General features: G+C 42.1%; 4 protein-coding genes across 6 annotated transcripts in view; 1 reads left to right on the plus strand and 3 right to left on the minus strand.

The window, feature by feature from the left end:
- rtkna (rhotekin a) overlaps positions 1–2,020 on the minus strand; it is a 57,533-nt gene extending 55,513 nt beyond the window's left edge. Inside the window, exon 1 of the mRNA XM_086111448.1 lies at positions 1,628–2,020. Within this exon, the coding sequence (XP_085967574.1) occupies positions 1,628–1,738 (111 nt within the window). The 5' untranslated portion in view covers positions 1,739–2,020. The remainder of the gene's footprint in view (positions 1–1,627) is intronic.
- Positions 2,021–5,456: 3,436 nt separating this feature from the next.
- On the minus strand, positions 5,457–7,931 carry smn1 (survival of motor neuron 1, telomeric). Of its 2 annotated transcripts, XM_086110957.1 has the most exons (8): positions 7,787–7,931; positions 7,003–7,074; positions 6,793–6,912; positions 6,495–6,686; positions 6,178–6,351; positions 5,945–6,019; positions 5,720–5,827; positions 5,457–5,627 (listed from the first exon to the last, which is right to left on the minus strand). In XM_086110957.1, the coding sequence occupies exons 1-8, from the start codon at positions 7,832–7,834 to the stop codon at positions 5,571–5,573; spliced, it is 846 nt and encodes a 281-aa protein (XP_085967083.1). In that variant the 5' UTR covers positions 7,835–7,931; the 3' UTR covers positions 5,457–5,570. The 2 variants fall into 2 exon arrangements, with proteins under 2 accessions (XP_085967083.1, XP_085967084.1); XM_086110958.1 differs by lacking the exon at positions 7,003–7,074 and having other exon boundaries at positions 6,793–6,943; positions 7,787–7,925.
- Positions 7,921–10,539, plus strand: hspb11 (heat shock protein, alpha-crystallin-related, b11). The gene is made up of 5 exons (XM_086110959.1): positions 7,921–8,138; positions 8,254–8,360; positions 9,668–9,736; positions 9,811–9,854; positions 9,948–10,539. The coding sequence occupies exons 1-5, from the start codon at positions 7,921–7,923 to the stop codon at positions 10,047–10,049; spliced, it is 540 nt and encodes a 179-aa protein (XP_085967085.1). The 3' UTR covers positions 10,050–10,539.
- lzts1 (leucine zipper, putative tumor suppressor 1) lies at positions 8,354–20,736 on the minus strand. Of its 2 annotated transcripts, XM_086110955.1 has the most exons (9): positions 20,503–20,736; positions 20,302–20,421; positions 18,087–18,249; positions 17,603–17,988; positions 17,026–17,199; positions 16,822–16,953; positions 16,251–16,445; positions 14,241–14,718; positions 8,354–9,675 (listed from the first exon to the last, which is right to left on the minus strand). In XM_086110955.1, exons 1-9 carry the CDS (start codon positions 20,734–20,736, stop codon positions 9,668–9,670), a joined length of 1,890 nt encoding a protein of 629 aa, XP_085967081.1. In that variant the 3' UTR covers positions 8,354–9,667. The 2 variants fall into 2 exon arrangements, with proteins under 2 accessions (XP_085967081.1, XP_085967080.1); XM_086110954.1 differs by lacking the exon at positions 8,354–9,675 and having other exon boundaries at positions 13,770–14,718.
- Between the last annotated feature and the right edge of the window lie 2,360 nt (positions 20,737–23,096).

A 23,096-nucleotide genomic window follows, 5' to 3' on the forward strand; every position in this document is an offset into this window, starting at 1 on the left:
AACATAAAAAACACATCTTATTGGTATTGTTCAGGGGGCCTAGGAAAATGCAGAGGCGGGCCATATTCGGCCCGCGGGCCGTAGTTTGGGGACCAATGGTGTACAGGGTTTTCCTCATTTGATTTATTTTGCTGTCATTTCAGCTTCGAAACAGCATTTACTCGCGCGATGTGCACAACACATCGCTTTTGTTTATGACTGCGGAATTCCTAACCAAACAGCAGCTATGGAAGCAGCCTCAGAAGGCAGGAAGAGACCACCATGGATAACTTCCCATCAGAGCAGTCAAGAGAAGTTTGTGTAAAAGTGGTTGGGAGGTTTAGATTAGAAAGCCTTCTGAGACAATCTGTCCTGCTGAAGTACAGTAGCTAGCACGAAGCAGATGTTGACAGGGTGGACCGGAAGTGGGATGCAGCCGCATCTGGTGATCAACAGCTGAGTTTTGACCTAGTTCTCAACTTTTGGGGGATACAGTTGTATCCCGTGTCAGCAAATGTCAATGTGTTGCTACGCACATGCGCGCGCGTGCACATGCGCGCGCGTGCACACACACACACACACACACGCGCTTGAAGTCCTAATGGTATTTGACCATTGCAAAAGTGTACAAAAATTGCTGAGAAAAGGTATCTAGGAGAAGAAAATATAAGCATATAATTCAAAATAGACCATTATTACTTCTGGCGCAAGCATCCCAGCACAATTATATTACTAAACCAATGCGGAATATTAAGCAGAAGATGGAAAATGAAATTAAGTTTTAGTTTTTTACCAATCCACAACTGGACACCAAAAACACTCAAATCCCTGCTGGGTTATTACATTGTTTCGCTTAAGGGGAGAAAAATGCTAAATTCGGTAGTAGGAAAGAGTTGTCTAAATAGGAAAGGCAATTAAAATTTTATTAGGCGACAGGCACAATGCAGTGCAGCTCTCGAGTGTAATTAAAGCGAAACAGCAACAAAGCAGCGCTAAATGCACAAGTGTGACTTCGAAATGAGATAAAAGAGCAGGCCAAATGAGTTCGTTCAACATGAGCGAGACCTCCAGTTAGCTCAGTCGCGCCATCTGGCATCACCAGATGGCGCTATTGAGCATTACGCAGACTCATCATAATTGTGAACAAAATTGGTCTTCTTTCCAGATATAAAATATTTTAGCAAGAATACTAGTATTCAATCAACACCAATTATGTTACCAAGACAATTTCATTATAAACAATTATGCATAGTGCGTCGTGTTGAGGTACTACGTTTCCTAAACTTGTCTCCTTCGTTGTAGAAAGTATGGCAGCTTCCTGTAGGGGAGGCGCGCCCTGTGTAATATAATTAGCGATTACTTCATCAACAATTACATTTTAAAAATTACGCTGATGTGATACAATACTTTTTGCACATTATTGAAATTAATATCAGGATTTTGAAATAATTAACATTGAAAAATCAGTTGGGGTTTTTTTTTTTTACACACCGTCCCTTTAACAGAATCATTTAACACACAAACGCAACTTAAAATGAAGCATTTTGAATGATACATGATGTAATAAAGTACCGCAAAAGTACAATGATAGAAAGAGAGACATAGAAATAGATTGTGTACCCCCATGGCGTGTTGATGCATTGCCTACCTGTGATGTCTTCACGTAAAAACTCTTTCTGAACTTCCCTCGCCGTATCTCCATTTCAAGAGCCGAACCGCGGGCAACCGTGGCTCGGGTTGTTTGATTCCGACAAAACATACTTGCTGGCAGCCTCAACAAGCAGGCTCCCGCTGGGACTTTTTATCCACAAACCGCCGGGAGTCCGAAAAAAAGAGTTCAGTCCGAAAACGAGATGCCGAACTGGGATCCAGGTGGCGCACACAAGGGTGCCCCCACCGGGGAGCGAGTAGGTCGAACCGAGAAAGCTTCGCTTTCAAAGTGGAAGTTTGAAAAAGGAGTTTCGTTCCCCCCTCAGGCAACTTTCACGAAACGTGTGTCCTTCGTTGTGCGGCCACCTTAAAGTGCCGGAGCCCGAGAGTAAAGTTTGCCCTTCCCCGTTCAGCGTTCACAAACACTTCCACCGTGCCCCCTCACAGCCAATACTGTCGAACTTTTCCAATGAGAAAGATTACACTTGAAGGAGGAACTGAATGAATCCGCTCAAATCCAAATGATTGTTGCAGTTTCAAGAATTGGAATATTTACAAGGAAAAAAAACGGGGAAAAATGGTGCACTTTCGCAATTCAACCGGCTTCTTCATAATAATAAAGCACTTCTTTTAGACTTTATCTGTACATTTTGGCAATTGTTGGCAGTTATTTAGCACTTAGCAACACGATTCAGTTAGCAAGCTGGTTGTGTACTTTTTAACGAATATATATATATTTTTTTAATAAATGAAAGGTTTTTATATTCATTGATATTTGCAATGCTGCTATTCTTTTTTTTTCACTTGTTGGTTGCACCTTTTTTGGTGTAATCGTGACTAGTGCTGCTAATCTACTTTCCTTCACGGAATGAATAAATAACACCTGTAACACTTTCATCGTTTGAAATGTTTTTCCAGGCCTTTATTGTAGCCTCTTTCAGTTCTTTTTTGTTGGGCAGAATGAAGAATGGCAAATTGACAAGACAATAGTTTGAGAGAAATTAATCTAGGTGTCTCTTTTAACTGCCAGTGTAGTCTTTTTAAAGACATAAACAGTTAATTGAGAGGATGGAATATGTCTGTCGATCCTTGGCAGCACCAGCTATTTACTGGACCTGCTGTGAGTGGAATTCGCGGAGGTCAGAGTGTCAGGGAGGATCAGTCACAGTGAAGCAGAGGCCACAGCCACATGGTAACGGAAACCTGCTGGGTAGATGAAACCCCACAGGAGGAATGCATGCACGCTTGCTCGAGTCTCACAATAGAACAGGTCAATGTAAACATGCGGATTCACAAAAATGGACCTCAAGGTCATTTCTGGGGCATGTCAGCGTTCCCATAGCTACATTCATCCTTTTTGTAGCCTTCCTGTCTCAAAAGCAATTATTGCACTCTGCAGAAAATGGGATTCTAGGCCATTTCATTAAAACGTTACCACATTCTGCCTTGAGTGGCACAATAACTGTCATTGATACATTTGGTCCCTTGACACTTGACTTTTACGCCTTGATAACAGACCTCGAACAGTTAACTTGAGTGTAATAGTCAAATTACTGGCCTTATCCAGTAGGCCTATATTGGTGTGAAGTGCACATTTCGGGGACCACACGCTATCTATGTTCATATACAGCTCAAAGAAATAAATAAAGCATTAAATAAATAAACAGCACAATGTACCTCCAAATTTTCCCTTTATTTTTTGGAGCAGTTTATATCATTTACGGTTAGGCCCAGAAGTATTTGGACAATGGCATCATTTGTAATCATTTTACTTTTATACACCGCCACAAATGATTTCAATCTCTCCTATTGTTTTTTTTTTTAATCATTAGACTGATGGGACACCCTTTAAACAGACTTTAATACACCTTTCCGGTACAAATCATCTTGTTACTGCTGTCTGCAGTCAAGGTATCAATAAACACTACTGACAGTCTTTTTGACATATGATGTGGTATGCTTTGGATCATGAACATTTTATTGCCTTGATCTCATCTGTCCAAAGAAAGTGATTCCAAATAATTGCATGTCTAAATTTTAAATTCATGAAGGCATCCTGGTTGTTGCTTTGACACCGGGTATCAAAAGTCTACACACCTCTGTTCAAATGGTGGGGTTTGTGGTTTAAAAACAAATAAACCAAGATAAATCACTTGCAGTTGCCCCAAAATATGTTATTTAGAAGCAGGCTGTTTGTTGATGGGTGCTTGCGTAAATAGCTTTAGGCTGTGCATCTCATGCTGCAATGTGATCTCACTGGGAGGTGTGTGTGTGTTGCTCCCAGACTGTGTGTGTCAATTGCAGATTATGTTTACAGGTCTCACTCTCGCTGGTCAGTAGGGGGTAGACAGATATCGTGAGCTTGAGGTTTGAGGGACGCTTTCTCCAAGCAGACCTGCCCACCTCTCAACTCCTCTCGGAGACTCCATGTGAGTGAGCCCTTTGGGCAGCTCAGCTTCACACAAGCAATGCGCTTATGCGTGTGCTTTGTCATGGCACATTTCAAACCCGTCTGGAAGGAAAAGATAGGTTCGCTTTTATCTGCATCTTCTTTTCGTCAATCCCGCAAACTATATTTTCTTGGTAACTGCTCCATTTTACTCTCCGCTCACATTTCTGCCCACTTGTCGCAAAAACAAACATGACGGCTAGTCAACACTGACGCAGTGGCACGAGGTTACAAAATGGCATCAACAAAGGAACTGCTGATCATGGAAGTAGAAAAAAAATGACCGCGGAGCAGCTGAAGGAGGATGATCACATGGTGCAAAAAAAAAGAAAAAAAAAAGGATGAGACAAGCATGCAGGGAGACTTTTCCACAAAATACGATTTCACCCCTCTTCCTCACACTTGTATGTACTCTAAATGCACTGCATGATACGCCACCCATGCAGCTTAAATCCAGAGAAGAGAGAGTGAGCGAGTGAGCAACTGTCATCTCACCAGCATTTTTATTTAATCTTTTTTTCAACATTTTCCTTCCTTTTCAGTCAACCAAAGCATCGAGGACCCAGAGGAATGACTGTGGCTTTCGAGTCTGCAATCATGTGGTCGTCTATATTCTAAATATAAAAGGGAATAGAGTGCTTTCACAGCTCTTTTGACAATAGGAACCGTTTTTAGGATGCCAGATCAAGGGAAACGACAAATAACAAATCGCACTGAAGAGTGGAATTCAATCGGGTCAACGTGTCATTTGCATTCGTTTGCCTCGCTTTCATGCCATTCAGGGATGTTACCAATGGACAATATGGAAACGTGCACTATACTGTAACATCCTCCATTAACTTTCTCCATATATTTTCAATTTCTCTCTCGCTAGTAAATCACTTCGGTGCCAATGTCCTGAGGGTTTGTGGGATTACTTTCATTGATGTGTCTCCACACTGCAATCATGTCTACCAGATGTCCCTGCATAGCTCCTGATCCAGAGTGTAAAAGTGACAGATGCAGTGCTTTCTTTCTGGATTAGAGGTCGCAGAGATGGATGCAAAATTGTGACAAGATTTGTTTCTCTGCATCTTCTGCATACCCACTTCACGGTAATGTTTTGACTCCTTTATACGAGTCTGACTTCTGCTGGACAAGGCATGCCATTACAAGCTCATGCATATGCAAGTCACCTTCATTAAGTATACCACACAAGAATCAAATTATCGTCTTTATGAAGGCAGAATATTGGTAGTTTTGATTTGCACCACCAAAGTGTGTCCAATGTATTCATTGGAAACTTTTGATGAACCTCTTGTATTAGTTTGCATGGAAAATAGAGTGTAAAAGATACGGTCAGTGAAGCCTTTTAAGAGAAAATATTGAGGCAGTTACAGAGGGTTTATTTAATATGCTTTATTAAAGCTATTTACATAGAATACAAAACTGTCCTGCATCGTTTGATGTAAACTAACAAGTACATTGGCCACCATTCTTTTCTTTTTTTTTTTCATTTCTGGTGCGGCTTGGTCCATTTGGCAGCTTCATTGCGACCTTGTTTCAAACCCTACAAAAGCACAGTTTATTCAAATAAAAATCCCACGAGAAAATTATTTTAGAATGTACCAGATACGCATTACTCAATGAAACAATACATACCAAGTAGTAGCCTGTGTGGTAGCCACTCATGTACCAGGAGATGAGCATGCTGCCCATGGCCTCGTCGTCTCCCATGTCGGGACTCATGGGCGGAGGCGGAGGGATCATCTGACGGCACAAACAGAGAGCAATGGAAGAAGCTGACTTGCGGTAAATCCGTGCAGTGTCAATATTTGACTTCAATCACAAAATGTACACGTTTATTACAACTGTCATTAAACTTACTGGCGGCCCGAATTGCATCATAGGAGGCCAGGGGGGAGGTACATGCCCGCGACCACCAGAATGTCCTTTTCTACCCTGGGAGTGAAAAAAAGTAAGAAAACCATTTTATTCTGTACCCCTGCACAATGGGAGGTGGTGTACAAGTTGGTGAGATGTCTGCGCCACAAATATGGAGCACAGTAACTGAGAAGCACAATTTGGTGACTAAACTATTCATGGCAACGTGATCTTACCTGTCTGAATGGCGGCATGGGAGGTGGGCATGGCGGAGGGAATCCAGGAGCCCACATCGGGGGAGGTGTCTTGGGGAATTTTGCCTTTTGGCTTTTACTGTGTGGCTGTTGCTTGTGCTGGTTTGGTTCTGTTGACCGGTCACTCTCCTCTGTGGAAGATTCTGCCTCTAGTTTCTAAATTGTGAGAAAAATACATCTATACATCTTCATTGTCACATTTTTTTAAGTGGAGCACACACAAGCCGACAATCGGGTCTAATTTGACCAAGCAAATCCTGAAGAGAGAGATGCTTGCACAATCAAATCTCGTATTCTACCGTGGCTTTGGTTTCTTCATCGTCCTCAGAGATCTCCGAAAGCAAGTCTTCCAGGTTCTGCTCTTCCTCATTGCCGTAGTCTGTGTAGACAACGATGCATGTGCCCTTCTCCTTGTCGACAGAGGAGATGGTCGCCGAGTATAGTTGACTGTCTTCTGACCAGTACGCACAGCAAGAATCTCCAGCCTGCCACTGTAACAAGAACGACGATACATTAGGCTTGTATTATTAGGAAATGTAATTTCTTACTTTCTCTTGATTACCACCAGCAACAAGCATGTTTCATTTACATCCTCACCTCTTTATCTGTCAATGCATTGGTTCTTTTCCTGCTGTTCTTCGTTTTATTATTCTTGCGCTTTTTTCCTGGTGGGATTTTGCCTGACGCTTGTGGCTCACCCTCCCCCTTAAGGGCCGTCTGGCATGTCAACAAGAGCATATCTGTGAGTCTGATAACCAACAAAACAAGTAAAAAACAACCTGCATCAAATCATCTTTTTTTTGTTACCTTAAATGATGCAACAGCCTTATCATATGCTTTAATCAAGGCGGTATCATCCCAAATATCAGAGTCATCACTCTAGAAAAAGGAAAATAAAATATTTCACTTGAATAAACATTTGAATATGCATGATGATACGTATTTTTGCCAATGTGTGTCTCTGTCACTTGCCGGCAGTGGTCAGTCAATGAGCTACCTTCAATATAATAACCAAAATACGAGTACCCTTGAAAGCAATTTACATGGTTATTATATGTTTATGCGTTTACCAAGCTTTACAATTATACCAAATGTAGGATAAAGATTAAGAGAGTAAAATTGACTTAGAGGTTGGCCAGAAATTTACGCATTTTTACTCGCTTAATGTTTATGAAAGGAAAATGATATTTGTATCACTTGAATTATCTTTAAAAGATCTGGCTGTTAGTCGGTTGTGGGCCTCCTGTAAATTAATTAATCTTTCCAATTTATAAATACTGTATGCCGAAACAGTCCGTCAAAGCGGACAATGTGCAGGACACAATTTCAAAAAGTGGCACTTTGCAGTGGTTTCGAACTGTTTCCATAATCCAGTCCCTCTCGTCCAGCGAGACAATATAATAGTCTACCAAACCATAACGTATTTTCGGAGTATCTTCTATCTTGATTTTGTACGGAATTTTAAAATTACTTTAGCGTGTTGGTTTGTTAGCTTACCGAAGTCGCTCTCTCTAATGTCGTACACAAGCATAGCGTTCTTCGACGTGCAGATTATAATTTAATAGTGTGAATAATCAACAGTGTGACTCACCTGGCCGGTACCCCGCATGAATAGCGCGTCTTTACATCCATTCGCCATTTATATAAAACAGTGGCTAAATTCACAGCTAGTTGTTTAACAGCGAACGAGCTACACGCGTCGAGGATGTGACGTAGGCGCACGTAATGACGTATTTTTCATGCGACGCAGAGGGTTGGCGTAGCAACGCATGGTTGTTTGTGTGTTTGAGCGAAACTGCGCACCAGACCACATTTGGGATTGTATTTTGTCTTGTTTGTCATTCTTGCACCATGAGTGAGTCATCTATTCGTTCTCTGGGACTGAAAGTTGTTGTGGCTGCTTCCAACGATGAGAACCACCCGCCGGAAAATATGATTGACGGGTAAGGGTCTCCTCCTCAGTGAATTTTGTTTTTGTTATGACAGTACTGTTTTGCAAATTGGTCGAGTGCAGTCTGAGTTTTACCTGGGATTAGCTATTTAATGTCTTTGAACCAGAAACGCCAACACATTTTGGATGTCCACGGGAATGTTTCCTCAGGAATTCATCATTCGCTTTGCAGAAATGACAAACGTTTCTTCAGTAACCTTGGACAGCTATAACGGTGGGTTCATTTACACTGTCACCTTTAACTTCAAACATTCATTGAAAAAATGGTGTGATTTGTTTGAGAATCACTTTTTTTGTTGCAGATTTACAAGAATATTTGTCAATTTACAGATGTGCTAATTCTTTAAATCCAGTTATGAAACGTTTCAATAAATGTTAAGTGTTAAAACTTGAATGCTAAATAGAACTAAATGTTTAGACTAGTGAGGCTGCATACAACATATAATTGTAAAGAAATTCTTTTGGGGTTAACTTTCCCTTTAATGCTGAAAAGTAGATACAGGTTTTGGAGAAACATTTGCTGCCTTCCAAGCAACATCTTATTCATGGATGTCTGTGCTTATTTCAGCAAGACATTGCCAAACCACAGTCTACATGTGTTACAATTTTGTAGTAAAAGAGTGCAGGTACTCAACCGGCCTGCCTGCAGTCCAGACCTGTCTGAAAATGTGTGGTGCATTATTAGGCATAAAATACGACAACAGAGACTCCGGACAGTTGAATAGCTGACGCTGTACATCAAGCAAGAACGGCAAACAAATTCACCAACAAAAGTTTTTTTCCGGGTAATCCAGTTTCCTACCACATTCCAAAAATATGCACCGCAGGTTAATTGATCACTCTAAATTGTCCTCAGGTATGGTTGTGAATGGCTGTTTGTCTATGTGTGCCCTGCGATTGGCTAGTAACCAGTTCAGGGTGTACCCCGCCTACATGGTCATCTGGGATAGGCTCCAGGACACCCGCTACCCTAGTAGGATAAAGCGGATCGGAAAATCAAGTCCAACTTTATTGTCAAATGTGCTGTATACAGCACAGATAAAAATTCCTCCCTCATGGATGGATGGATGTACGGTATTCTGTTTATATTTACAGCATGTTTAACACAATGTCCCGACTTAATTGCAATTGGGCTCTCTAAACGTCAAATCAAAATCAAAATGTGAATGAGATTTAGATTTGACATTTATGATTATTTTTTCACTCAGGAGAGTGACGTCATGTGCATGCGTGTCATTCCGAGTCAAAATCAAGGTTGGTTAAAGCAGCATAAATAGTTCTATTCTTTTCGAGGCTTCAGGTGTTCTTAAAATGAGTTAAAATAGGGTCTCGCCTCTTCCATAATGATGCCCTCAGACAAAGCCTAACAGATGAGTCACGCTTTGTGGGATGTTCTCCAAGGCTGTATCCTAAATCTAAACACAGCCATTGTTCATTTCATTTTAGTGAAATTTGGTGATGAGTTAATTAAATCTTCTGGACAGGCCTGATGACTCTTCCCCCTCGCTTTGTTTGTTGCAGTCAAGCATCTAAAAGTAGAAAAGAACACATCGGAAAACGCCTCTCACTTTGAGTTTGTTGAAGAGAAAGGTAGGGATGATGACTATATGCATGTATTAGTCACTCACTTGCTTTACAAATCCTAATTAACAGTTTTCCTGCAGAACTGAAACTCACAGAAGGGCAGCTTCAGACGAATTCTATTTCAGTAGGTTCAACATGATCATATCAAACTTAATTTATGAAATGAACTTGGGGGCAAATCCTAACTTGTTTTCCTTACTTTGTGTTTGTTTTCCAGCTTGGCGGAAGCAATGCAACTCACCTTCGTTTTATCATCACCTCAGGATACGATCACTTCGTTGCGGTGCACAAAATAGGTGTAAATGTTCATTTGACATAAAAGTCTCCACACCACTGTTCACTGGGCCATCACAAAATCTTACTGGGAATATTTGTTCTGGTCTGGTGGTACAGTGAGGCAACGTAGTAGCTTCACCATTTTAGCTGTTTTTCTCTAACCCAAACCGGGTCTTTAGACAAGGTGGCAGGAATTAACGGTACGAACACTTTGTAATCGCAGTGTTAGCCCAAAACCTCCAGGCTTCTACTCGTAACACAAATGCCGGCAAAAGCCTACTAGAACACCTGAATTTGATTTGGGGTCAATCACAGGCACTTTGAATGTGCTGACTCCTATCTTACATGAGTTTGAATGTGATTGGTCATTTAAAAAAAAGTTCAAGATATTATCTTATTATACCACAAAAAGCTGGTCTTATGGGTGTATAGACTTTTGATATCCGCTGTACAATCCGTTGGAACGGAGATTCAGACACATGAAACTCTTGCTCCTCCGCACTGCTCTATAAATTATTTCTACCCTGGCCTAATTTGAAGTGAAAGCAATTTGTTGTTGTTGTTTTATCGAGTGACACAAGAATGTGGAAAAAGTCAGCCAGTTTGTGTTTAAGATATAAATGAAAACTATAAAGATTACATTTTGTTGAAAACATTGTGTAAACCAGTATCGAGAAAGAAATGGAAAACCTTTTAAAATGTGAGCGAAACATTTTATGTGACTGGCACACATGGTGGACTAGTGGTTTGCAGCTCCGCCTCATACTCGAGAGGTTCTCGGTTTGAATCTTCCATTCTAGGTGCTGCTGCTTCTTCATTGGTCGTTTAGAATGCGCCCGGTCCATATTCTGACTTAGTTCAACCCCAATTAATTCAAGATATGGATTCACAGAAGAGACCTTTCACAGCGTTTTCATCTGTTCCTGCTAATTTGGCAAAGCTTCAGAAAAAGCGCTGGCTTGCACGGAATGGCACAGATACAAAGGGCATTTCTTTCTCATTCTCTCTCAGAGAGAGACACAGTTAATTAACAAATTTTCAGCTGAAGGGGAGGGGAGGCTTGAATTGGCATCTGGACAGGCTCCCTCCTATGCATCGATATTGACATCCCAATAGAAAAGGCAATGGTGGAGGGGGGTGGCTGAGGGGGCATGGGTGCGGCAATCGGAGGGTAGTGGGCTCCAGATGGTTTCCCAGCCAAGCAGTTAAGTCTCCAAAGACTGCAAACCTATTCGCTTTAGCTCACGCATGCATGTGCACAAGCAACTCCCATCCTCCACACAGCCGCACTATACTTTGCCCCAATCTCCCTCCACTGCCATGTCATCTTATCAGGTTGAGCAGTATGCGTGCGAGGACCCTCTGGGACTCCCTCCCCAATTACTTTGCTGACTGCAGAGGAGGTCGGGGATTTGCTGAGGCGGCCCTGTAGCGCGTCTCTTTGAATAAACCAATAAAAGTATAAAATAGCGGGCTAAATAACAAGCCCCTTGATATTTAAGGAGCAACTAATTGCTCATGGGTATGGTCGCGATATAGCACATTTGAGTATGTGAGTGTAATGAGTAATGAGGTCATGGCAGCGACTGTTACACCGTTATTGACTCATTCATTATTTACCTGGATGGCTTATTTACAGTAGCAGGGGGGCTTTGGTCATCAGTCAGGATATTCCCCGTTAACACGCTTTAGAATCTGAATATGGTACGGTAAATATCGTGTGCAAATGCACCGCCCCTGCGCTAATGAATTCAGGCCCCCCTTTTGTTCTTGACTGTCAGCCGATGAGGAGAATCACAGCAGGATATGAGAGTGTCATTATCATGTCACCGCAGGGCAGGCTTCGGTTATCGGCCGGTGTCTTCTCGGGGCTTTCTTAACGGCCGTCCAATGACACGGAGATGCCCGCTGGACCGCAACTCATTATAGCACAAAGCACTACTTCTGGGGCCGATCCTGCGATGGGGGGTGGGGGAAAGCAAGCGCCGTGGAAAACGGATGGGATGAAGTTCTGACAGACTTCGGGAGAAAAAGTGTTTTTCTTTACCGAGGGGTAGATGCTTGGATTATATTTTCAGCACCCACAGATGTTAACATCGTGTTTGATTTTCTTACCCTCTACTCCTCAACAAAGAAACTGTCAATGGAAATAAATTCAACTGTTGATGAAAACCCTTCCAGGCTGGAGTAGATGTCCAAATGGTGAGCGCATCTAAAATCCAGATATTCCACGAAATGTATTGTGATCATGTGTTCTAACCAGGAAGACGCCTCGCCCTCTGCTCTGTTTAAACAGACTTTGAATGTGTCCTTATCAAGTTATGAGTAATCCTCCATGCATGCCATGAACAAAAGAGCCACATACTGGCAACGGGCTTTAATTTGATTTCATGTCTGATTTTGGTGCAATTAGCTCACGAAGAGAAGGAGATGATTGGGCAAGAGGGAAAACAATCTCATTCTTTAAATCCAAATAAGGGCGTGGGCATCATGAGCGAATGACAAAAGATTCGGAGCTGATGCTTGGAATCCATTAGTAGTGATCAATCAGAATCCAGCGTTTGCCTGGTAAAATATCTTTGAGACTGTGCTTCTATTTTTTTTGTTGTAATGAAACGCAGTGGTGAATCAAAGTCAGAACATTGAAAAAAATGATTAGACCACTTTTATCTCATCAGTTTCTTGTTCATTTTCAATTCCTGAGCTAATTCCTGTTTATTTATTGATTTATTTTTTCAATAAATGGATAGATTAGCGTCTGTTTTGGCGCAAGCTTAACGTTGCTCATGTCCAAAAGAACGCCATCCATACAGTGAAGCATAGTCGTGGCAACATCATGCTCTGCTTTTTTTGGGACGTTTTTTGAGCTGGAATTGGGGCCTCAGTCAAGGTGGAGCGAATTACGAACAGTTGGAAATAGCAGTCATACCACAGCACCTTAAGGCTTATGCTAGAAAGAAACAAAACACCAGGAGGCCGATAGAAAAGGCCTCATCAGAGGCAGTTAAAAAGGTGGCAAGTGTGCGCTGACTGCAATTTAGCTAGAAAGATAAGTTAGAAAAACATGTTACATCACACACAACTTAACGCCATCACTGCTAAACTTTCTGCAATTATTCATCTTTAACAGTTTTGCACTCATTCCAACATCCCTCTTTTGGCAATTTTCTCCCCCATTAAATGATTTCTGAATGTGCCGAAGTCAGTTGACAGATTTCTTTTCAATGAGCTGACAAATGTTTGGCAAACTATGCCAGTTTCTTTCTGTATTTACAGTATTTTTTTATTATTATTTTACCAGGAATATCATCTGACTTGTTTAACTATTATCTCTCAGTTGGATAATTAATCACCTCAAGTAACCTTATAAAAAAAAAAACATTATCCGCTGTTGCATATTAAAAGAGCGGAAACATGGTGAGACACATGGTTAGGATTTTTTTCAAATTAACAATACCATACAAGCAAATAAGTTGAATGCGCTGTGTTGGGAAAGTTTAAGTGAATAGATATAAACTGGGAGATAGCACTTTTTCAATTTCTTCTTCACTATATCCCTGGAATTTATTTCTGTTTTTTCACATTGGAACCCATTAATCTCTCCTTTCCACACACTTTTGCCGACACGCACACACATTATCTCAACATGAGCCCCCCCCCCCCCAAAAAAGAGATATGTTGTACTTTACTGCTATTACATGTCAGGAAACTTCAAATATTAGGGGCAGAATCAAACTGCACTGACTTACATTAAAACAGAATATTGAATGGTATATTTTATTCACGAGTAAAATAAAAATGCCTTATTAAAATCTTAAAAGTTGTATTTTATGCAGTTGATATTGCTTTATTAGTTTTCATGCTTGTGGAGACAAATGTTTAGCAACTTTCATAATAATTTGCGTTGGAATCATAATTTCGTCAACTCAACATGAAATGACCTGTAAAGTACAAAAAAATAGCATTCAAAAATTACTTTAACCTTCAATAAATTAATATCAGGCAAAACTAAATTATATAATTTTATATTTTGATTGGTTTAATTAAATGTCACCAAAAAAAAAAAGTTAAGCGCTACAATAACAATAATGAGCAATGGCAATGGCCTCCAGTGTCTGCTGTGAAGGCTTTAGTGTAAAAAATATATAATTTTTTAAATTAAAAAAGAAAAAAGTACAAGTGGCAGCAGGCAGTCATATCTCAGTGGCGATAACATCATCGTAGGTCTGCAAACCTGAGCTATACTTGAGATCCAGGGCCAGCCCCGCCCGAGCCTCCAGTTCAGCATTCAGCTCCTTCATGAGTCGCTCCAGGTCCTGGTTCTTCTTGTGCACCTGCAGGTAGTTGATCTGGAGCTGCTTCTGGTACTTGATGACCTTGTCCTTCTCCTTGTTCCACGTGCGTCTCTCCTGGTCGAAAGTGATTGCCAGTTTCTCTTGAGCCGCCTTTTCCTCGCCGAGCTGCCGCTTGAGTCTCTCCACTTCTTTGTGGAGGAGTTCTGTGGACGTTTGGCCCTCAGGCTCCTCTTTTGGCTTGTGGACGGTGGTGACTTGCTCTGCGGCTTGTTTTTGGACGCACGGCTCAGGGTGTGAAGTGCGCTGATGCGGCTTCTGGTCTTTGGCCTTTTCATCAAAGTCTTTCTCCAGTTGGCCCACTTTTTCTCTCAGCAGATCAGCTTCATTCTTCTTGCGCTGGAGTTCATTTTGGCACACCTAAATTGGGAAAGAAGAGACTTGATGAAGTATTTTGAATCATCATTCCCCATTGAAATGACGAAAAATGCAATGAATCCGTTCTATTTTCCCAGAAAACATCCACCAAATTATCTTAAATCCAGACGATGAAAATTTCCATTCCTAACGTAATCAAGGTTATTTTGGATTTGTCATTGTCGTTATTTTTTTAGTTTCGTTTTGACTTTTGTTTTTGAAATTCAGTTAGTTTTCCTGATTTTTTTTTAAAGCCAAGCGTGTTAGTTTTTTTTTTATTTAATTTTTTTCCGAAAATGCTTCGGTTTAGGTTTTTGGGGGTTTTTTTTGTTCATGACAAGATTAGTTTAATTTTTGAATGTGTGGAGTACAGTGCAAGATTAAAAAAAAAAAGACCAAGTATTGTGTAATAAACTATACAGTAATTCTCAAACAACTGACCTTGCTTCCTCTAGAGCACCGGTGTCAAACTCAAGGCCCAGGGGCCAGATGTGGCCCGCCACATCATTTTCTGTGGCCCGTGAAAGCAAATCAAACATATCAACTTCTACCATGATTGCGAAAATCTCGACCAAAATTGCAACTTCTCATTTGTAATAAATAAGAGATATTGTAAGCATTTTCTTCTTACCAAACGCCTGATTACAGTAACTTAAACAATCGATGAATCAATTACTTCTTCATATACTTTCAGAGTCATAACGGCCCTCCAAGGGAAACGGTCACTTCAATGTGGCGCGTGACAAAAATGAGTTTGACACCCCTGGTCTAGAGCTACGGATGTATAGCAATACCGAAATAAATACATTTAAAATGGCTTCTGAAAGCTCATTTATGGTATTCATTGACAAAAAAAAAAGAAAATTAAGTACATTTTCATGATAATTATAGTTAGTTTTGTAAACAATAAAATATAGTCTCAGTTACTTTTTGTTTTTTTAGGAGCATTTTCGTTATTTTATTTTTCTAATGTATTTTTTTCAGTTTTAGTTATTTTCATTTGTTTTTGTTAACTTTAATGAGCCTGATTGTAACACTTTTTTTTAACAATAAGAGCCTCCTGTTAAATACATCCTTCACACAAATTGTCACGATAGGGAACATGAAGTTTGTATTTCGGCATAATCCTGTTTCCCAATGAGTGTGGAAATGAATACTCTCAAAGTGTGTCAATCAAAACTGGGCATTTGCAGCTTTATCGAGCACTAGTGCAAAAGGTTTTGTCTGTTTGTGCTGCGGCTGGATTATTTCCCTGAAACTCTCTCAACGGTGGTGATGACAAGAACAAAAAAAAAAGTCCTTTCACTTTAGCTGAGGAGTGCTCTTGTTTTGGAAAAATGACTATGCAGGTGTCCCTGATATTATGAGCCGAGAGCGTGCTTGAATAAATTTTGACATCAAGCGGACCTACCGAAAAGCAACTCAACATTCTTACTTACTTAAGTACTTTTGTCTGAAATTAAAATAAGAGCAGGTCGTTATTCTCTGTTTGAATTTGAACCTGAGCGTGTAAAGACATTCCGAAAGAACCTAACCTTCACTTGGATGGTGCGGGAGCGTAGCCTGTCGCCGCCGTCTTTGTTCTCTTCCTTGAGCATCTCCGCCTTGGCTGTGATTTCTTTCAGCTGTGCCCTGAGGCCGACTATTTCATTGAGCTTGTGGCTGACGTCCTCCTGGCTGTCTCGCAGCTGCTGCTTTAGAAGGGAGATCTCGCCTGCTTTCTGGCACACCTACATTGGGACACAAAAGATCACAGTGTCCTCTGTTGTGTGCGTTGTACCCTTCTGGGGGCTGTTCAAGTATTTTAGCGGCAAATGTTCCTCTTATGGAGACCGAGAGATATATTTCTCACCACGTGCTGGCATTTTGGTATCTTTCCAGTTATGATACACATTTTCCAGTGTTGGATTTTTGAATGGATAGGATATTTCCTCTCTTGACAGGGCCCTGGGAAAAATTCCCATTGCCCATTGGGAAGATACGTCACATAGCAACAATAGCAACACTCTTATTCGCTGTGGTGTGTCAAATTCATAAGACGTGTTCACTTTCACTTCACAGGGACTTAAAAAAAAAAGGTCCCGTAATGGCACAATCATGTGTCACCTCCCACTGAGTTTCCTCGAGCGTCGGAGCGAGTTGCGTGTTCTCCTCCTCGTAGGCGCTCAGTCTTCGCTCGATGAGATCCCTCTCTCGGTTTAGCGTGGCGAGCTCCTCCTTGAGTTTCTCGTTTTCTGCCTGCGCGAGATGCAAAGCTCATCAAGAGGGAACAATTTAGTCCATCGTGTGAAGGACTTGAGGTGTTCTGACCTGGAGTTGGCTGACATGCAACTGCAGTGCTTGGCGGCTGTTGGCGGCCATCTGCGAGGCTTGTTGCAACGACGCGGAGCATCTGTGGTTCAACTCTTGCATTTCGTCCGCGCAATACTTTTGTTTTTCCTCCAAGAACTTGTAGGTGGCCGCTTCCTTCACCTCATAGCTGACCTGTTGTTGATTTGGGAGAAATCTCAGCAAACATGTTGATAGTGAGACTAAATCAGTCATCACACCTTGGACAAAGGAGAATTCGGCTTAACCGGAGGTGGGCAGTCTGTCAGTACTGACGGAAAGTCCGTCTGTCAGTCACTGATAGACGCTCGTTTTGCTGATGAATGACGAGAACATCGAGCGAGAAGACCAAAGAGAAGGTTGATAATCATGAGGGAACACGTGAAGGCAGTTGGCAGACGATAGACTTAGATGGAAAACGATAGACTTAGATGGGAAAGGTTGACTCGCCGTGCCGATCCTTAACGGGACAAGTGGGAAGGAAAAGAAGAAGTACAAAAAAGTAGCACGTTGAGGAAGTGACGAGCTCAACGAGGCGGCGTGAGAGCCAAATTCGGACCTGTAACTCTTGCAGTTCATTCTCTCTCTCCAGTAGTCTTTGTTCCAACGTTTCGATGAGTGACTCATCTGTCGTCAGAGGGGACCGACTCCCTCCCACAGTTTCAGAGAGACGTTTCGGCCGATGTGAAGATAGCGGGGAACCACCGTCGCTTTGAGCCTTTGGTGACAAGCCCCCAGGGCTCAAACTAGCCCTGTAGCCACCATCTCGACCCCCGCTGTTCACCCAGGGGGACAAATTGGGCTGAGCTCCCTTGAGGAGGTAGTTGGCGGGAGCGGAGCTGCCATCGCTGTGACTGACAGGGCCTGTGCAAGCACTTAGGCTTCCACTGGTGCTGTGGGTGGGGAGGCTTGACATGGAGTTGCGACCAGAGTCTGACAGATTCCCTGAAAGGAAAGTTGGGGATTGATTTTTGAACGCTTGTTTGGCATTCAACCCACATCATCACATTTTGAAGTTTATCGGTGTCGTTTAAGATATAGACCAGAGGATGTGTCTCGCTTGTGTCGGATGCCGGGACTCTTTGATTTGTCCACTTGGCTGAGGATGCGGTCCAGGCTGTTGCGCTGTGCTTCTGTAGAGGATACACTCCTGGGACTTAAAGGCTTGTATGCAGTGGATCGGACCAGCGACTTCTCAGCAGTAGTCTAGAAGAGTGAAATGACACGTTGTCAGAAATGCTCTGCCCGCCTCCCGCCCTTTTTTTTTTTTTTCCCCATAGTCACGAACTCCTTTCAGCTGACGGCCTTACAAAATGCACCTCATCCCATTCCTGACAGAGCCAAGGATGCACAACTTAAAGTCTCAGCAACTAACTTTCTTCAGAGTCTGCCACAATATCCATCCATCCATCCATTTTCTATACCATCTGTTCCGCATAGAAGTTGGAAAAGGTGGCGCCAATCCTAATTGATTTAGGATGCACTTAGATCAGGAAATTCACACCAGGCCTTGGACCGCTTGACACAGACTCTATTTTAATGCCCAACGCAAGTCTGGCACGAAGCATGCTCTAAATCTGTGCATGGGCGGGATCGACTAAGTTTTGGTATTTTTGCAGACAGAAAAAGGAGTTTTTGCAACATTGTGGGCGTGAACACAGCCGACTTGATTGACAGCCAGATAAATCGGCCCCTCTCATCCTTTCAAATCGCAAGGGAGAAGAGCGCTGATCGTCCTTGACCTTGACATGGCAGAAGAAGTCACTGATTTGAGTACCGCACCAGCTAAAGTCGGTCTCCAAGGAACTGCAAGCAACAGGCGAATGAGAGTGTTAGCTTAGGAAAATCACAGAGATGTCAAGTGGGCACTCGCAGGCCGCCTTCTCACCGGATCATACATGTCTGCTGATATTTTGGATGTTTAAAATGGGTTATGTAACATTGTGACTGAGAGTATGACTGGTTGTCTGTCCCTTACTGTATTGTATATGTTCGAACCAGAACACCAGTGCGTCTTGTAAACTTCCTAGCCCACCATCTTTTTGGATCGTCAACCCGATAACACCTCAAGTTAGCATTGCGCTGTAGGCTGTGTCACTTACTGACATCTGCCACAACAGGCATGATACGAAAACGTTGGATGCGGGACAACCTGAATGCCACAGTCCCTCTCCATCTGTATTGTTCAAGAAAGTGGAACCATACAGTAGCTCCCTTCCTTTTTCTGCCCCCCGCCCCCTCCTTCATTCTGTATACCACACCACCCACCCCTCATATGCTGCCAGAAGGAAGATGAATAGCCCTTTCCTGGGTTGTTAATAATATGGGATGCTGAGGTAAAGAAGGAACGCTTGTGAGCTCAGCATTCCTCCTCGCCGACTACATGACTGGGATATGGGGGGGGGGGGGCTTTTTTTGATTTGAAAAAATAAATCTCTCTCCCTATCTACCAAGCTCAATTGGACGCTGATCTATTTCCCATTTCTGCTTCTTCTGCCCCCCCAACTTTGGCCTGGGATCCCTGAGGCTTCTAAAGCTTTCAGAGAAGGTCATTTTCACCTCCTTATTGTCAGTGCACTCAAATCACTTCCCCGAGTAGATCAAGGTTATTCATTTGGAAAGGGGTAATTATGAAAATGAGAAGGTTCACAAGCGACAACTGTCCGCTACCTGCTGTGAGAGCTCTCGCTTCAACAGCTTTTTTTTTTTAAGAGTGCAATCCTGAAGTCTCTGACTCATTAATGGAGCATAATGGAGCACTGGGAAGTCAGATCTGGTGGCCAAAACTACTTCCTGTCAATTCGACAATACAGTACACGTGAACTGCTTCTACCCACTGCTGCGGAACTATTGGAAACATACTATATTTAAAATTATATTAGTTATACACTTACAATAAGCTCATTGTTATTCCTTTTTTTTTTTTTTTTTTTTGGCCGATTTGCATGGTTCTACTCAGCAGGGGTGTCAAACCCATTTTAGTCGCGGGCCAAATTGTGGTGATGGTTTCCCTCAGAGGGCCATTATAACCGTGAATTTTGTGAATTATATCACCTCCACATATTACATTCACGGTGGGCAACAAAGTGATGGATAGCTAGTTTTGAAAGCAGAAGTCAAGAATAATGGCTTGTTCGTAAGCATAAGTCAATAAGTCTGATGACAACAATCATGCGAACAGATTTGCGGATTCAATGTTTCATGTTTCATGAAACAAAGACATGTCAACAAGTGGACTGACAATAACTGCATTCTTACCCCATCAGTCCCTGACATTAGTTTGGGTCGCTCGTCAGATTTCTCCTGTCCGTTCCGTCCACCGATGTAGTCTTCGGTTGAGCCTCCTCTGTGGTGCGCTGACCTCGGTTTATGGCTCACCTTATGTCAAGCACATTCATTTTTCTCATCTTTACCTGACAGAAGATCACGTATGTGTCATTCAAAAGCACATGGGCCCACCTTGATGTAGAAAAAGTCCTCGCTTCGTCCCGACCGGGAGTGCGAGAGGCCTTTGGGGAGGTGGGTGGGGGAGGAGGAGGAAGCCTGAGTGAAGCTACACTTGAGTAAGTCATCAAGGCTGCAACCGCCATTGCGTCGAGGCTGATTCGTTCTGTTTTTCAACCTCAACTCTGTCGCCTTGCAGTGTTTACTGTTGAGTTCGTCGTTGGTGATGAGGCTGCTGACGCTTCCCATGTTCCCGCTGGGCAAGTGAAGGGTTGACTCAGCTCATGACCACCCCAGAGAAGTTCATCTGCAAACATAGCACAATGAAGTTTAAAAGATGTAAACTAGGTTTTTTTTTCTCTCATAAAATTCATGCCAGCACCGATTTAAAGCAATTTTAACTGTTGTTTATTTAACTTCATTGCTTCCCGTTCGTTGAAGAAGCGACATCTGGAGCAGGTGTGCTTTCATTTCCAAAGTAAACACAGTGGAATAAAAAAAAAAGCCCATGTTGGGTTGTGTGTCTCGATTTATGGCTTAACCGTTGGATTGGACTCAAAAGGCCTTTGTGTTCTACTTTTAAACAAATTAGGACATTGACTGACCACTTGCAAACATTTGATTTATACCTCACCCTCATTTTACTGAAAAAACATGCATGTATTCTTGATGTTTACATTCCCATTGGTAATTCCCACCCCCAAATAATTCCATAGCGGTGCGGGCGATTCTGTCCATCCGCGGGAAAAGACAATGAGGCCCCAGATGTAGTGTGACATGATCTGACCCAGAGTGGAGAGTGGTGGCTATCAGGCTCAGAGGCACCCCCTCACCAGCTGGTCCTCAGCCCCTCACCACTTTATAATTACCGCAGCAACAAAGGCTTGGACTATCGTGTAGTTAATCACATCACATCGGACTTAAAAGGGTCATTTAGCATTACTGGACGCATGGCTCGATATGTGTTGTGCGCTCAGCCGCAATGAGGTACACCTTGGAGGTACGCCTGCATCACAGGGTCAAAGGTCTTTATAAAGATCATAGTTTTTAATACAGAGTCAATACATAATATATTCAAGATTTTTATTAATATGATATCATGGTAGTCGTGTCAAGCTAGACCGGAATAAGCAAGAGTTATTTTCCACATACTGCGCATGGTGTATGATTGAACGTTGAATATGATCAGAAATATTATCAAAAGCTAGACATGCAAATCATCTAGAGCAGGGGTGTCAAACCCATTTTCGTCACGGGCCATATTTTAGATACCGTTTCCCTTGGATGGCCATTATGACTGAAATCATATAAGGAAGTCAAGAATTACGGTTTATTCAACTGTCGTTGAAGTTCCTGTAATGAGGTGTTTGGCAACAAGAAAATGCTTACAATATGTCTCTCATTTATTACATATGAGAATTCGAATTTTTGGTTCATATTTTAGCAAGCATCATGGAAGTTGCCCCGTTTGATTTGCTTCGCAGGCCACATAAAATGATGTGGCAGGCCACATCTGGCCCCCGGGCCTTGACTTTGACACCTGTGATCTAGAGTATGTATGGGACGAATGCAAATTTTATTAGTGTTGTTATTTTTCGCACCTGTGCGCTGTTTTACGCTAATGTGCCGAGAACACTTGAATTTCCCCTTTCACCTTATTTTATGGTATCTTATAGGCACCTCAAATGACAAGCAAAATAATAAACATAAACTCACATCGTCACATTTGTATGTTGCATAGTTTTGCATTTTATCATGGTTTATCTCCTTGCTATTTAAATGAACCCTTTCTGTCAATATTTTATTTTTTAATCAAATATGTATTTAATAAAGTCCACAGAAACATATTTAGCAGACATTTCATATTTGTTTTAATACTTTTGCTCCTCTGTTATTTAGACTTTGTTTGGTGCCCAGAAAGGCATGTAAAAATAAATGTACTGTATCATCATGATTGCTGTTAAATGAGAGTGCCAATTAAAACAGTATTTTTTTTTCTCACAAAAACAGCTCGCGTATTCGTAAATCATGGATTTAGTCCAGGTGTACCCAATCTTGCGGCCCGCCGGCAGCGTCATTTGACTTTCTTGTTTTGATTACAAGAGTAAAAAAAATGAATAGCGCTGATCAATTTTCATCATCTGAGAAAACAATAAGCAGACACGACATTGCGCTGAAATGCAATGAGGAGGAAGATAATGGGTGGCGAGCACGGCAAAGAAACCTTTTACACAGAAAGTCATTCGAAGGAAACAAAAGTCTGATCGCTGTCAAAATAAAGAAAAACAAATCCAGAATCTCATTATCTAATCCATGAAGCACGCAGATATTGCACGGAGCCAAACAATGGCAGTGAACTTTGCATCTGCAAAAGCACAAACAGTCATCGCTCCTATTGTGTTGCTCCAGCTTTCACTATCACGCTCACAGCACTCACATACATACACGGTGAAACGGCTTTTTACTTACTAAGCATGCGCCTCTAACCAGGCCTCCCACGAGTGATCTGTCCAGTCCTGCATGAGGACGCCCAGCCCTTTCACACACGCACAGACAGACCCGTATCAGAACACTAAAAACGCTACTAGGCCAACGGGGTCCGATAATGT

The sequence above is a fragment of the Hippocampus guttulatus genome, chromosome 5 (genome assembly GCF_054856545.1).
Source record: "Hippocampus guttulatus isolate MCC_2025c chromosome 5, RoL_Hgut_1.0, whole genome shotgun sequence".
Classification (NCBI taxonomy): domain Eukaryota; kingdom Metazoa; phylum Chordata; class Actinopteri; order Syngnathiformes; family Syngnathidae; genus Hippocampus; species Hippocampus guttulatus.